Source organism: Melospiza georgiana, chromosome 10 (genome assembly GCF_028018845.1).
Source record: "Melospiza georgiana isolate bMelGeo1 chromosome 10, bMelGeo1.pri, whole genome shotgun sequence".
Taxonomy (NCBI): domain Eukaryota; kingdom Metazoa; phylum Chordata; class Aves; order Passeriformes; family Passerellidae; genus Melospiza; species Melospiza georgiana.
In genome coordinates this window covers 12016301-12031011 of record NC_080439.1, presented here as the reverse complement: position 1 = coordinate 12031011, position 14711 = coordinate 12016301, and the positions used below count along the sequence as shown (strand labels likewise).

At 60.1% G+C, this 14711-nt stretch overlaps 1 protein-coding gene across 1 annotated transcript; it reads left to right on the top strand.

Annotated features, from left to right (window-relative positions):
- Window positions 1-1970: 1970 nt before the first annotated feature.
- Window positions 1971-13260, top strand: LRRC15 (leucine rich repeat containing 15). The gene is made up of 6 exons (XM_058031404.1): window positions 1971-1979; window positions 3824-3878; window positions 4214-4247; window positions 6442-8072; window positions 11226-11394; window positions 11640-13260. The coding sequence occupies exons 1-6, from the start codon at window positions 1971-1973 to the stop codon at window positions 13258-13260; spliced, it is 3519 nt and encodes a 1172-aa protein (XP_057887387.1).
- Window positions 13261-14711: the final 1451 nt, after the last annotated feature.

The following is a 14711-nucleotide window of genomic DNA, read 5'->3' as shown; positions in this document are numbered from 1 at the left end:
GCTGCCACAAACACTGGCAGCTCTGCCTGTTTCACAGCCACTGCAGCAAGCATTTCCAGCACACACATCCTTTCCTGGTGTCCCTGGTGTCCTGGTCCTTTCCATCCCACACCTCTGCCTCCTGAGAGCAGGAACTGCAGCAGGGCCCTTGTCACTCCTTGCAGAGGGCAGTGAGTTTGGGCAGCTGCAGTTCAGTCCTCCAATGCACAGCAGCAAGGTCAGAGCCTGCACCTCAGATCTTCCCTGTCCTGATGTCAAAGAGAAGTAGGGTGATGGCAGATGTGCTTGGAGCAGGCCCCAGCAGTGGCTGAGGAGTGATGCAGCTGCTGGCTGTGAGGCAGGAGCCCTGGGAGCCTCTGCCTGACATTATGGAGCATTGGCTGTGTCTCCTCCAGGCCTCCAACCAGCAGAGCTGGCCCAGGCCTCCAACCAGCAGAGCTGGCCCAGGGCTGCTGATTTGGCAGCTCTGATATCTGAGCATTTCCTAGAGATGTCAGAAGAGCTGGGAGGAGACGCAGCCCAAGGCACGTTCCCAATGGACAAGGCATGAGAGTTTACAAACTCACGGTGAGCAGAGGGCCTGAAGCTCCTGCTTTGTCCCAGCTAGGGAGTGGCAAACGAGGGAGGTGTTATGCCTCCATTTTTGTAGCCAAAATCTGGGTTTATACTCACTTGTGGGTGGATAAGTCCTGGGATAGTCTCTTACTTGGGCCAAGGGGGGTGGGTCCCAGTTCATGACAGGCTGGGAGCTTCTGTTCCAGCAGCACCCAGACCCATCCACCACTGAGCTCAGCAATTGCTGCTGTAGGACTGGCATGCCAGACTTCCTGCTGTGCCTTTGTGTCTCTCTGCACGGAAAAAGCTCAGGGCAGAGAGCCAGTGATGGCTGGCAGCAGCTCTGCAGTCTGCTGTGCACTCCTCTGCTGGCTTCTCCTGGGAAGAAACGAGGCCCCTTTCCCCTTTCGTGTGCTGGGGAGAGGTCCCTGGGCCACTTCATGGTGCCAGAGGTAGCTTTACAGAGATGGAGCTGATCCAGGGAACATTTCTCAGCATATGAGCCCCTGCCATCGCCTCCCCCTCTCCCAGGACAAGCTCTTTCCGCTCCGGATTATCCCGGTGGGCGGAGCTGGCCGGGCCCCGCATTCCTTCCAGCCTAGCGCTGCCGGGGCCGGGGCCAAGCCCCGCTGCTGCTGCTATCGCTCGGGCCGGGGCGGCTCTGCTGCTGGGGCCAACCCCACTGGAGCCTGAGATCCTAAACGCCGTTTTCCTGGAGCTCCAGGAGGGTTGTGGTGGGCCTGGGGCTGGTGCTGGGATGGAGGTCAGCCTGATGGCCATCCCTGCTAAGCAAAGCTGCTGCTGCTCCCTGCCAGAGTTCCATAAGCACTTTCCCAGGGAAGGCAGGCACGGCCCCGTCCCTTGGGACAGATGATGGCAGAGCAGCGAGGCAGCCCTGGCCCTGCATTCCGCAGGCAGGGTGGGAAAATGTCCCTAGGGCTGGATCACTGGCCCTATGGAGGAGCTCTCTCATTTGAGCTCCTCAAAGGATTGGGGGGGCCCGTGGTGAGGCAGGGGCTGCTGCTGCTTCTCTAAGGGTGGAGGTGGCCCCAGCACCAGCCCTTGAGGAACTAATGTCCCTTCCTTCACCCCTCAGCTGTGGTGTGAGCCTGTGGGTCCTGCTGCAGGGCTCAGGCCCAGCGGTGTCCCCTGTGCTGGAACAGGGTGAGCGCTCCCTCTGTGGCCCCAGCCCAGCCCTCCATCCTCCTCCTCCTCCCCTTCAGCAGAGTTTGGCCTGGGGCCAGCTGTGTGCACCGGGGGGCCACCGGGCTGGGGGTTCACGGCAGGGTGGGCACTGGGTAACTGGGGGGTCCCAGCACTGCCCTGCAGGCCATGGGCACGGCTCGCCCTGCCCAGGGTGCCAGTTCAAGCAGGAGTGGAGGTGAGCAGGGGCTTTCAGGGGGAGCTGTGTCTGCATGGCGTGGGTGAGCACGCTCAGCTGCTTGGCAGATGAACAATGTGCTCTCCCAGCCAAGCCCACAATGCTAATTTTAGCGATTACATGAGTTTTTCCAAGCAGTCTCGAGTCCCTTGGTGATTCAGAGCCACTCAGCTTTGCTGCATCTGCCACCCTGGCCGTGGCGATGTGCTGGAGATGTGCCAGCATGGACAGACAGACACGGGACTGTCCTGCTGTCCTGTAGCAAGGCAGGCAGCTCCAGCAATATTAGTGACACTGCTGTTCTGGGGCTCCATTGTCTCCTTGAAGGTGCAGGGATACAACAGTGTTTCCACACTGTCCAGGGCTTGGTCAGGGGGGCTGCAGCCTCTGGCTGGTGCAGCTGGAGCTGGGACAGGTCCACCAGGCAATGCTGAACCTGGGGCTTTCCTGCAGCATGAGACCCACTCCATCCAGCACTGTGTGAGTTCCTGGCTATGTGGAACAGCCTCTCCCTGCAAAATGCTCATCTCCCCCTCAGTCACATCCGTTTGCTCTCTCAGGAGCTGCCTCTCCCCTCCAAATGTGTGGGATGAGTCTGTGCTGCTGTCCCAAGCTGTCACACCCTCTGTTCCTCTCCCTTGTAAGTAGCCTGGGGCAGCCCCTCCGTGTGCTCACCTCTGGGAGTGGCTGCAGAAGCAGCTCACGGGCGTGTGCCGTTTGTTACTCAGCCCTGCTTTATTTTTAGCCACGTCTTGCAAACAATCATCTTTTCCGGCTGGAAGCCAGAAGCAGTTTCCTGAGGCCTGGGTAGAGGCAGGCAGGGTTTTGTCAGGGCAGTTACCTGCACTCCTCTGAAACTTTGCATGGTGGTAGGGACCATAATCTGATGACCCCCCAGTTGGGGCAGGGTGTTTGAGATACCCATCACTGCATCATTGCTTGGAAGGAGGCAACTCCAACATTCCTGGGATGATCTGGGCTGGGGCAGTGGTTTATTGGAAGTGCTGAGGTTTGGTTTCTGTGTTGCCTGGCCAAAAAGCTGTGAGCTTCTGGGTGAGTCAGAGTGGGCAGAAGCCCAGCAGCACTGGCAGCGGGCAGACAGAGCCATGATAAGGCTGTGACAAGGCTGTGATAAGGCTGTAAGAGCACAGCTCTTGTGTCAGGGCTGCAGGGAGCTCCCAAGCCCTGTGCCTGACCTTCAGCTGCAGTGCTGTCACAGAAACGGGGAGATTGTTTTGGGAAGTGTGGTTCTGGGAAACTGCTGTGTCACTAGAGTGTGAACTAGAGCACTTGGTGGGTGGTGTTTTCAAAATGCCCATTCTCTGTGCCCAAACGCCTGGGTGTTGCCCCAGAGCAGGTAGGAACATGGCCAGGGCTGGTTTCACCCACTTTCCAGCCAGAGGGGTCTGTGGCCATCCAGCATGTCCTGTGGCAGATGGCCTCTCATGCGATGTGACATCATGGTGGCCGTGTCCTCCAGCTGAGGTCCCACTCCCTGCCATGTTCCCACGATCCCTGTCTCCTTCCTTTGAGACTGCCTGGGAGCTCTGCTCTCCGTCCCTGCAGTTTGTGTTTGTCCCCTCTCTGTCCCCTCCGCTGCCCTGCAGGCTCCCACCGCTCACAGCATGACACATTTCCTCCCTTCCCCGGCAGCAGCCCCAGCTGTTCCCGTCCTGAGCAGCTCCTCGGTGCCACCGGAACCTCAGCAGAGGTTGCTGCAACGGCGGAGGCACGGGTGGGGTGGGGTGAGAGGGGATTAGAGGCAGGCAGGGAAGTTCCAGCTGCCCTTGCATAGCAAGGGACTGCAGTGTCTCTCCAGGAAGCCCAAAGGGGCCTCGTGCACTGACTCTCCTCACCTCCTTCCTCCCGAATATCCGTTCCCGGCAGCGGCTGGACCGGGACTGCCTGGAGGAGGTGGGCGAGGTGGGGGGACCTGGGCTGGGTGAGGGGACCCAAGGGCACCCCAGTGCACCCCTGTGTGCTGGAGGGGCAGGGAGGGCTGCCAGCAGGTGCCCCTGAACAAGCTGATGGATGCTTTCCAAACACCCCTGGGTACCAGGCTCATCACCTGTGTGTCAGGACTGCTGAGGGGGCAGAGCAGGGGCAGCCATTGGGAGACAGCTTGCTCTGGGGTTCCAGGGATGCCTGCAGTGGGGGTTCCTCGGTGCCAAGATGTTCCTCATGGCTTGTGGGCAATGCTCTGGCTTACTGAGGGCTCTCTGAAGCAGCCTGACCCACACAGCTGCTGACCCTGGCACAGTTCTTGCTTCCTGGCAGTGCTGGTTGTGGTGCCCACAGGACAGAGCCCACAGTGGGTGCTTGTGGGTTTGTGGCCCCTTGGCATCTGTGGCTGTGGGGGGAATGAGAGCTGTGACCTGGGCAGGGTCTCTGTGCCAGGGTTCTGCCTGTACTGGCCCAGGGTTTACAGGAGCCATGGATGGGGAAACAAGAGCTGTGCCTGTGCCAAGGAAGTGCCATGGAGCAGCCCTGGTGTGGACTCATGCCAGGGAAGGACAGGGTTGTGCCCAGGGGTCTGGCTTTGCATGTCTGCCCCCATGGGTCAGTGGCTGTGTCCCACAGGGGGACTCTGAGGGCCAAGCCACTGCCTGGGCACTGGCTGACATGAGCAGCATGTTCACAGGGCCCTCTATTTGTCTTCTTACAAGAGCACTGGGGTTCAGGAGGGGGAAACCCAAAAGTGATCCTTGAAGTGCGTGCTCTGCTGAGGAAACAGGAGTTGGAAGCAGCTCTGCTCCAGCGCTTTCCCTAACCCCGCCACTGCCCCTGTGCTGATTCATTGATTTGGACGGGTTTTATTCTGGGAGGGGAAGAATGAACCACACTCTGCTCTCCTGCCAGCACGGGGCTGTGCTCGCTCGCTGCTCGTGGCTGCAGGACACTCGGGTAAGTCTCCTTCTCCTGCTGTCCCTCTGAGTGGACACGGATTCCAGGGACTGCCAGGGCAGCTCTGAGGGGTGGTGGTGGAGTGGTGGGATCTGCACGTTCAGCACCTTTTCATTTGATGGAGATGTTTATCTTGCAAGGGTTCTCCGAAAAAGTGAGACCGCTTGGATGCTATGGGAGCTGAAAGAGTTTCATAGGCAATATAGGCAATGTATCCTAGACAATGATCAAGAGAGAAAATTAAACAGCAAAGTACTGTTTTGGGGGGGCTGATGTTAGGAGCAGTGGGATGCTGAGGGCTGAGCAGCAGAGAATGTTCAGCCTCTTGGTCTGTAAGTTTTTATCCCTAGAAGAAAAAGAGATATCAATTGTTTCCAGCTGCTTTTCCTGAAGGTTGCTCCAGTGTGTGTGCTCTCAGTGCTGCCTTACCAGGGAGTGACATGAGCAGAGCTTTTGATGTGTTGAACTTTGGGGAAGTTTATAAATGTCTTGCTATAAACATAGCTGTTCTTGGATGTAGATTGTTTCCATATGGGAAACATAAACCATGCTGGCTTGTGGAGGGCTCCTCCCTCCCTGCCTGAGAGCAAGAGTGTTCCCTGTGGGGAGGGCAGGGCTGTGCCCCAGTACCCTGGGTGCCAGCTGGGGCACTGTGGCCAGACCCCTGTGCTGCCTGAATTGCCTGTGTGGCTGAGCCGTGCTCAGAGCAGGAGCTGCAAGTTTTCTCCCTCCCTTGTGCCACATGAAGCTGTTAATGGGGGGCTGCTCCATGCCAGCCTGGCACAAGGCTGCTGCTTTGATCTAGGGAGGGAGGAAGCTCACAGCCCAGAGGAGAGAGGAGAGGGTGTCCATGGTATCTGTGCTCAGGGGTAATGGAGAGCTTTGCTGGGCACCACCCCTGGGACCAGCCTGCAGGCACGTGCCCACATCAGACACCCCATTCATGGCAAAAACAGGCCAGGCTGAGACCTCCTGCCAGGGATGGGGGAACAGGGCCAGCCTGTACCGAGCCTGGGTCCTGCAGGACTGGACTAAAGGGCTAAAGCGTGCCTATACACTGCTCTTGGATTTGCAACAGGACCTCAGAGGGTGCTGGGGGCACTGGGCCAATGCTGGGACCAGCTGCAGGTGCCACGAGCCAGCTCTGGTGAAGGTCTGGGCTCTTTGGTGGTGCTGGGAGGCCAGTGCTGCTGGCAGCAGCTCACCACACTCTGTAAAACAGGAAACCACACTCCTGGCTGCTAGAAGAGCCCAGAGAGCTGGGACGCCAGGGATGCCACTAATAGCTGTGGTATGGCAGCCAGGCACTGTGGCCTCCAGCTCTGTCTTGCTCTGAGCTCCTGCTTGGGCTGAGTCAAGCTTTGCCTGCCCCAAGCCTTCCTTGTCCACCCTTTTCTGCCTCGTTGCCATGCTGGGAGCAGGATGGCCACAGCCTCGGTGGCTTTTCCAGGAGGAAAGCAGCACCCATCCCTTGCAGTGACTCTGGAGCTGGGAACCCCCAGGGTTGAACCCCCCTCCTTTGTTTTTTCTGCAGGCCCAATGGAGCAGGGAGGCTGGCAGCGGTGGCTGCTGCTGCTGGTGGGCATCCAGCTGGCCAGCAGCCAGTGCCCAGAGCAGTGCCAGTGTGTCCGCAGTGCCCAGGTGGAGTGCTTTGGTGCCGACATCAGCACGGTGCCCAGCCCCATCCCTGCCAACGCCATGACCCTGCAGATCATCAACACGCGCATCGCCGAGCTGGGCAACGCCGCCTTCGGCAACGCCTCCCTGCTCATCGGGCTGCGCGTGGAGAAGAACCTCCTGTCTCGCATCAGCCCCGGGGCCTTCCAGAACCTGCCCGACCTGCGCTACCTCAGCCTGGCCAGCAACAAGCTGCAGGAGCTCCCTGTGCAGGTCTTTGAGCCTCTGGACAAGCTGGAGTCTCTGCTCCTCTCCAGCAACCAGATCCTCCAGGTCGAGCCTTCCCACTTCGCCCATCTGAGCAACCTCAAAGAGCTGCAGCTGCACGGGAACAACCTGAAGGAGCTGCAGGAGGGGGTGTTTGACCAGCTGACCAGCCTCACCAAGCTCAACCTGGCCAGGAACAACATCGACCGCCTGCCGCCCCGGGCCTTCGAGCGGCTGGCGCGGCTGCAGGTGCTGCGGCTCTACGAGAACCGGCTCCGGCACATCCCGGTGGGCACCTTCGATGGGCTGCCGGAGCTGCAGGAGCTGGGGCTGCACCAGAACCAGCTGGAGACGCTGTCCCCGGAGCTCTTTGTGCACAACACCAACCTGCAGAAGCTCTACCTGTCCAACAACTTCCTCACCGCTCTGCCGAGCGGCGTCTTCTTGCCCCTGCACGCTCTCGCCAAGATCACCCTGCACGTCAACCGCCTGCGGGACATCTCCCCCAGCGCCTTTGGGCCCACGCCCAACCTGCAGGAGCTCTGGCTTTACGAGAATGAGCTTTCCAGCCTCCCCACTGCCGTCTTCAGCAACCTGACCCAGCTGCAGCTCCTGGTTCTCAGCAAGAACCGGCTGCGGTCGGTGCCACCGGGGGCTTTCCAGGGCCTGGGGGAGCTGCTGGAGCTGTCGCTGCACTCCAATGCCCTGCGCCGCCTGGATGCCCGGGCACTGGAGGGGATGCCCAAGCTGCAGAACATCTCTCTGCACCACAACCAGCTGCAGGCACTGCCACGGGGCCTCTTCAGGGCCACCCCTGGGCTGCGGCACCTGCAGCTGCACTACAATGCCCTGGAGTACCTGCCTGCCGGCATCTTCTCCCCACTGACTGCCCTGAGAGAGGTGAGGCTGCACAACAACTCCTGGCGCTGTGACAAGGGCATCCTGCCCCTGCAGGGCTGGCTGGAGGAGAACCCTCACAAGGTGGGTGAGATATCCCCGCTGTGTGCCCAGCCTCCCGCCCTGCAGGGCATCCCCATCGCCGGGCTGCCACAGGACCACTTCATCGACCCCCAGCCCCCCACTGCTGCTGCTCCTCATCCCAGCACCCTGCTCCCTGCTGACACCTCTGTGGCAGCCTCAGATGATGCCTCAGCAGCAGAAGATGCCTCGATGGAGCCCCCCACGGGGCTGCCAGCCTCCCCACAGGAGGATGAGGAGGAGAAGAAAGAGGAGGAAGAGAGGGGGCAGTGGGGGCTGACACGCCTGCAGAGTGGGGTGGTGGTAGCAGTCATCGTGCTGGTGAGTGTGGCCCTGCTGGCTGCTCTGGTGGCACTGGTGGTCTATGGCTGTAGGAAGAAGAGCCACGTTGTGCTCATGAGGATGAAGGCTCCGAATGAAGCCTGAGTATCTGGCAGACCCTGAGGGCAGAGGTGCTTGTGGGGGTCAAAGGACATGACAGAGGCTCTGCATTAGCTGCCCTTGCTGACTGGGATGGGACAACATCACCGTGTGCGCTGTGTGTACCACTGTCCTTCTCTGCTTTGCTCTGTCCCTGCTCTGCAGCAGGGCTTCCCCATGGCTGCCCACTGTCCCCAGCCCTTCCTGCCTCCAGTGCAGCCTCTGTGCTCCTTCCCTGCCCGGGTCCAGCAGCTGAGGTGTGGGATGCAGAGAGGGACCTCTCGAGCCAGGAGCCACAGCCTGGCCATGATGGTGCTTTACCCCAAATAACAGGACTTCCCCATCCTTCACCTTGCCTCATTCCCTGCAGTGCTGCCCCCTCATGCTGCCTGCTGCCCTCACCCCTGCCCAGCCCCTCTTCCCCACCTTCTGCCCCCACCATGCCTCCCGCCTTGCCCCTGCCTGGGCAGGCAGTGTGAGCCATCATGCTGGGCCCCCTTTGCCCCAGGGGAGCTGTGTGTCCTGTGCTGCTCCATCACTCACTGGTGCCTGGGCAGGGCTCCCCGCAGGGCTCCAGGCTGGCTGGCACACCCTGAGTGTCTCAGCTGCATCCCAGCTGCCCTCCCTGCCTGCAGGCAGGGCAGGCCAGAGCACAGCCAGCATCCTCTCCTGCTCCTGGCTCCTGCCTCCTTCCCTCATGCTCCTCCAGCCAGGAGAGGCAGGGACATTGTGCTGGCATCAGGGATGGGCAGGAGCAGCCCCCCAGCCCTCACTGCAACTGGTGCTGACCCTGCTGTGGCTGTGCCCCTGCCTCAGCCCCACAGGGTGCAGGGGCTTGCACTGTGAGGGTAGAGGAGTGGGACAGTGGGTGTGAAGTGTCTGCAGGGAATGGGAGAAGCTCCTGTGCTCGTGCTCCTGGACTGCTGGGGTGTGTTGGGGCTGCTTCTACTCCACCCCAATCCTGGTCCTCATTTCCTTAACACCCTCCACCAGCTAGTGAGCCACCTGGTCCTGCTCTGCTTGACAAAGCTTCTTCATCCTCTTCTTACTCACTTGAGTGCCCTCCTGTGTGTGTCTAGTGCCCCTGCCTGGTGGCAGCCCTTGGCCAGGGGGGATGCTGGCAGCACAGCGTGCTGGCTGCTCTGCAGTTTGCAAATGGGTGCCAGTGCCATGCCATCCCCTGTACCCAGCTGCCTTCTCCAGCCATAGCACGACCATGGGGGATTGAGCTCAGCTCCATGTGTGCTGCAGTGGCACCGCTGCCTGAGGACTGCTGCTGTGGGACAAGGTGTGTGTTTGGTGTCCACCCTGCAGTGCTGGCTGCTCACAGCACCTCAGCAGCCAGTGCTGGTACAAGCAGCTCCAGCCTGGTGCATGTGAGGGGCCACCCCTCTGGGCCGAGTCCTGCATGGTAACAGGAGACTCATGACTGTGTCACGGGGCTGTTGGGTGCTGATGTGTGACCTTCTCATTAAAGTGCCACTGTCCACTCCAAGTGCCAAGAGCTGTTTATTCACTCCTTTATGGTGGGCAGCAGGGACAGGGGCTGCACTTGATTTCCACTCCTCAGAGATTTTTACAGCATTGAGGAAAAGCCTGTATGAGTTGGTGAGGCTGGGACAGGGCTGGGGGCTGTGTTTGCAGAGCCCTTGCTGGTCCCTGGACTCTAACCTGGCATGATGGACCAAGGAGGGCTAAGCCATACAACAGCATTGGGTGGGCTTTTGGTGGTAAGCTGAGACCCCAGCAAGCTTCTCCATGGAGACACTGACTGTCTCCTGCATAGTCCACTGCTGGGGTGGTGGGAGCTTGCTGGGCTCCCTTCAGAGCTGACTGCCACTGAATTGTGTCAGCTGTGTTTTTCCATGTGTCACCATCTGCTCCATGAGTGCAGTGAAGTATCCCTCCTCCTGCCCCTCAGGGTGTCTCCATGGCTGCTGGCAGCCCAGCCTGTGCCAACACAGGCCCTTGCAATGCAGCTTTTATGGCAGTGTGGGCTGCTCCTCTGGGCAGGCTGAAACTCTTAGGGAGTTCAGCTGATCCATGGCTCCCTCCCACTCCCACTGCTGGCTGGGATGCAAAACCCCATGATGGTCCCACAGTGGTCCCCTCCCCAGAGAATCACAAGGTTGGAAAAGACCTCTAACCTCATGTACAGCCTTCATCTGCCTTGCTAAGCTGCACCTGGTCTTTTTTCTCATGGCAGAGATATTTTGAGCACCATTTCCCAGTGAGATTTGGTAAAATTCTGGGGCTCTCTTAGGAGGTTTCTGGAAGCAAGTATGCTGACCTTGGTGTGGGACTGGAGCCACCTGTGACACCAGCACCCTGCCACCACCATCCCTGCCCCAGTGGATGTCCGGGGCCAGAACCCCATTTCCTTGCCAGGATGCTCACAGGCAGCTGCCTCTGGCCTCACCTCCAGTCCCCTGGAGGCTGGGTTATTTTTCAGAGTGCTCCAAGGACACGGGCTGTTGTTGCTGATAAGCAGTGAGGGCAGCTCCGCCCCAGCAGGAACAGCTTGTTCCTGGCTTCCCATCCACCCAGAAAACACTGTCCCATCCCAGCCAGCAGCATCCCTGCACATCTGCCACACGTTTGGTGACCGACCCCATGATGCCACACTTGGTAAGTGGTGCCCACACTGCTTGGGTAGTTTGGGGGCCTGGGATGGGTGGGAGCCTCTGTTGGCTCTGTGAGCACAAGCAGGAGGGAGGAAAGGAAATGCCAAGGCCAGTGCTGCTCTCAAGTGCCAGTGTAAGTCCAGAGGAGCTCCACTGATGCGGGGTGTCTGTAGGTGGGCCTTGCTCTGGGGTGGGCAATGTCCCCCATCACGAAGCAGCACTGCAATGTATCCCAGCTAGGGAGGGACTGGCAGAGGTCTGGGGGCCACCGCCTCAAAAACTGCTTCTGTGGGCTGGGAATAGGCATTTGGTCAGGCTGAATATCCCTCCAGCAGGTTGATGCTGCTCTGATTCCCTGTGGAAAAAGAAAACTAGAAATACAAGTGGTGGGGCCCACAGCTACTGCCACTGAGCTGAGAGCAGCCCTGCAGGGCTGTCCCCATCACCCAGTGTGCACAGCACAGCCCTGTGTTTCACAGATTCTCCTGCCCTAGAACCTGGCTTTGTGCCTGTGGAGACATCTGATGAGGGTACAGGTTTCCCCCAAGACTTCCAGGGACCTACACAGGTCCCAACTCAGCAGCTGCTCTGCAGGATGTGGCTGCTCACCGCCTCTGGTGAGGGTGGCATTACCCTGGCTGTCACAGGGTGGGCTGGGGCACAGATAAAATCCCTGGGGAGACAGCTGGGAGGGAAATGCTTCCCATTCCTGCAAGGGGAGTGCTGGGGAGGTGCTGGCAGCAGGGGCTGGAGTGATCCCCATGGCCAGGGCAGCTGCCTATGCTGGTGGTGTCTCAGAGCTTGATCCTGCATTTCTGGCTGCAGAAGCCCTTTCCCCAGCAGTGCCTGCCTATGGGTGCATGGGGTAAGGCTTGGTTCCTTCTCCAGTGCAGGCTGCTGATCTACGTGCTGCTGGGGCTGTGGTCCCTGCTGGTGGGGGCACTGTCCCCATCCTGCCCCGCTGCCTGCCAGTGCTATGACACCTCCAAAGTCTTCTGCTCAAACGAAAGGATACGGGAGATCCCGGAGGGCCTGCCAGGAAGTGCCAGCCACCTCTTCTTCGTGGAGACAGCTCTGAGCAGCATCCGCAGCGGGCACTTGGGCTCCAGCACCACGCTCACCAAGCTGGTCTTCATCAATAACAACATCCAGGAGCTGCAGCCTGGTGCCTTTCAGGGACTGCCCAGCCTCACTGAGCTGGAGGTGTCAGGCAACCCCTTGCCAGCTGTCAGCCCTGGGACACTGGCAGGGCTGACCAGCCTCAGCAAGCTCTCCCTCAGAGCCAACACCATCCGCACCCTGCAGCCGGGGCTCTTCACTGCCTCTTGCCGCCTGCAGGACCTGAGCTTGGCAGGGAACAGGATTGAGGCACTGCCCCCTGGCATCTTCCGCCCACTCCGGCGGCTCCAGGCCCTGGACCTGTCACAGAATTCTCTGCCCGAGCTGCCAGATGGGCTGCTGGCCCCACTTGTCGCCCTTCGTGTCCTCAAGCTCAGTGACAACCTGCTGGCACGGCTGCCTCCTGGTGCTTTCAGGGCACTTGGCCAGCTCACCGAGCTCCACCTGGACGGCAACCAGCTGGAGGAGCTGCCCTCGGGCATCTTCTCCAGGCTGGGGGTGCTGCGGCGGCTGCAGCTGCAGCACAATGCCCTGGGCAGCCTGGCCCCCGACATCTTCACGGGTCTCCTCAACCTCACTGTCCTCAGCCTGGAGGGCAACAACCTGGCCACCGTGCCTGCCCTGCTGTTCGCTGGCACCCCTGGCCTCCTCCACCTCTCGCTGGCTCGCAACCGGCTGGAGACACTGCCCCAGGAGCTCTTTGCGAACCTGTCAGTGCTGGAAACCCTGGAGCTCTCACACAATGCCATAGATCACCTGCCCACCGGGGCTTTCCAGGGTCTGGAAGGGCTGACAGAGCTCCAGCTGAGCCACAACAACCTCTCCAGCCTGCCAGTGGGGCTGCTGGCCAGGCTGCCCCTCCTCACGGCCCTGGTGCTGGACCACAACCGCCTGGCCCGCCTGCCCGCGGGGCTCTTCGATGCCAACGATGAGCTGGTGCGTGTGGGGCTGGCTGGCAACCCCTGGCTCTGCGACTGCCACCTCTCCTACCTCCTGCACTGGCTCCAGAGCTTTGCTGAGCCCCTCACCCACGGCCAAGCCTTCTGTGCCAACCCGGCTGCTCTCCAGGGCCGGTCCCTGCTGGAGGTTTCCCGCGGGCAGCTGCAGTGCCCGGGAGCACACGGCGTGCCCCCGGAGGAGGGCTGGGACACAGATGCTCCGGGGCAGTGCACCTACCGCGACCCCGAGGGCACGGTGAGCGTGGCCTGCAATGCCACATCGTGCCAGGAGCTCAGCCTGCGCCTCCCTCCTCCCGGGCCGGAGCGGGGCCTGGGGGCGGCCTACCGGCGGGCCTGGCTGCTGCGCTCCCGCTGCGGCACGCTGCAGGTCAGCGTCCTTGTCACAGCACACAGAGGGAGCGAGGTCACACCACCAGCTCCCCCCGCCGTGCCCTAAGGCCTGGGCAGGCGTTTGCTTCTGCTCTGGCAGCCTCTGGACCAGCCTGGGAAGCCAACAGCTCTCCGTCTCGCTCTGCTACCGCTGCCATGGTCCCCAGCTGTCCCCGAGCTCTCCACAACAGCTGGCCTGGGGCTATTTAACCTCTCAACTATGTGTTTCCTGTGTATTTCAAATATAATTAAAATGTATCTATTATTTCTGTGTACTAGTTCCCATGGCAGAGAGAGGAATCATTCTGTTCCTCCCATCACTGTCCGCGTGTCTGGGAGAGACAGCAAAGGCCTATGTGGTACATTGGGATCTTGCCAGGAGCTGCATGGTGGGGCATAGTGCAGGTGCCTGGGGGTGAGTAGGTGCCACTGGCATTCTCATGGTGCAATCGTGTCTGCCTGCTGCAGCCACCTCCCCTTGGCACTGCAGAGGGAAGAGAGCTGCAGCCTGGCAAAACCTGAGGGCACAGATTTGTGCTGTCCAAGGGAGGTGTGGGTGAGGGCTGCTGATTGCCCAGCAAGGGGCATGAGCTGTCTGCCTGCAGGGTGAGCTCCAGCCCAGGTGAGCACAGGCAGGTCCCACTCCTACCATCTCAGGGCTTGGTGTACAGCCTTGCAGCCTGAACATGGAAAGTGGCAACTTTCACATAAACTTTGCTGTGAGGGTGAGTGGAACAGGTTGCCCAGTGAGGTCGTAGAGTCTCCTTCTCTGAATATACTAAAAAGCCAAGTGAACAGAGCTATGGGTACCCAGGGAACCCTACTTCAGCAGGGCGGTTGGACTAGATGGCTTCCACTGGTCCCTTCCAACCTCTCCCATCTTGGGATTCTCACTCTGACCTGTGGAGACCTGGCACAAAGTCCCAGCAGTGCTGCCCACCCGGGGGTGACAGGTAAGGCGTGTGCTCCCCCGGGAGGGCGAGGTGGGTGTAGTAAGTGCACAGGTGTCTGTGTGTGTGTCCATGTGAGAGTGTCCCTGTGTCTGTGCGTGTCAGGGCCGGCCTGTCCGTGTGTGTCTGCCCGTGCCCGCGGTGTCTGCGAGTGTCCCTGGGTGTCTGCGAGTGTCCCCGTGTCTGTCTGTCCGAGTCTGGCGGTGCTGCGGCACCATCTCGTGGCCATCGGGACCGGGCTCCGCAGGCAGAGCCGGCGGTGGGGAGCCCCGGTGGTGACATGGATGGATACGACGCTGGAAAAGGGTAAGGCTGTTAAAAATGTGCAGTAGTTTGTTTTTAAATTTGCCAAGAAAAATGCAATGAACCCCAGCAAGCAGAAGCTGAGCTTTTATAGAAGCAGGTGAAAATGGAAGAAGTTTAAATGCAATTGTTGCAATTACCCATTGGGAAGCAATGGATATCCTGGCAGTTTGCCTCAAAATGAGCATCCCACAGGATGCCCTGCACTAGCCTGGAGCACACAGCACTGGGGTCAGCAAGGTGGAGCTGTGGGGCTGAGCACAGA

Excerpts from the sequence above, each read along its gene's own strand:
- LRRC15 (XM_058031404.1), top strand. Across the intron at positions 4,248-6,441 it reads CCCACAGGACAGAGCCCACA|CCAGTGCCCAGAGCAGTGCC; the intron begins GTGGGTGCTTGT and ends GCTGGCCAGCAG. Across the intron at positions 8,073-11,225 it reads GGCACTGGTGGTCTATGGCT|ATTCTCCTGCCCTAGAACCT; the intron begins GTAGGAAGAAGA and ends TGTGTTTCACAG.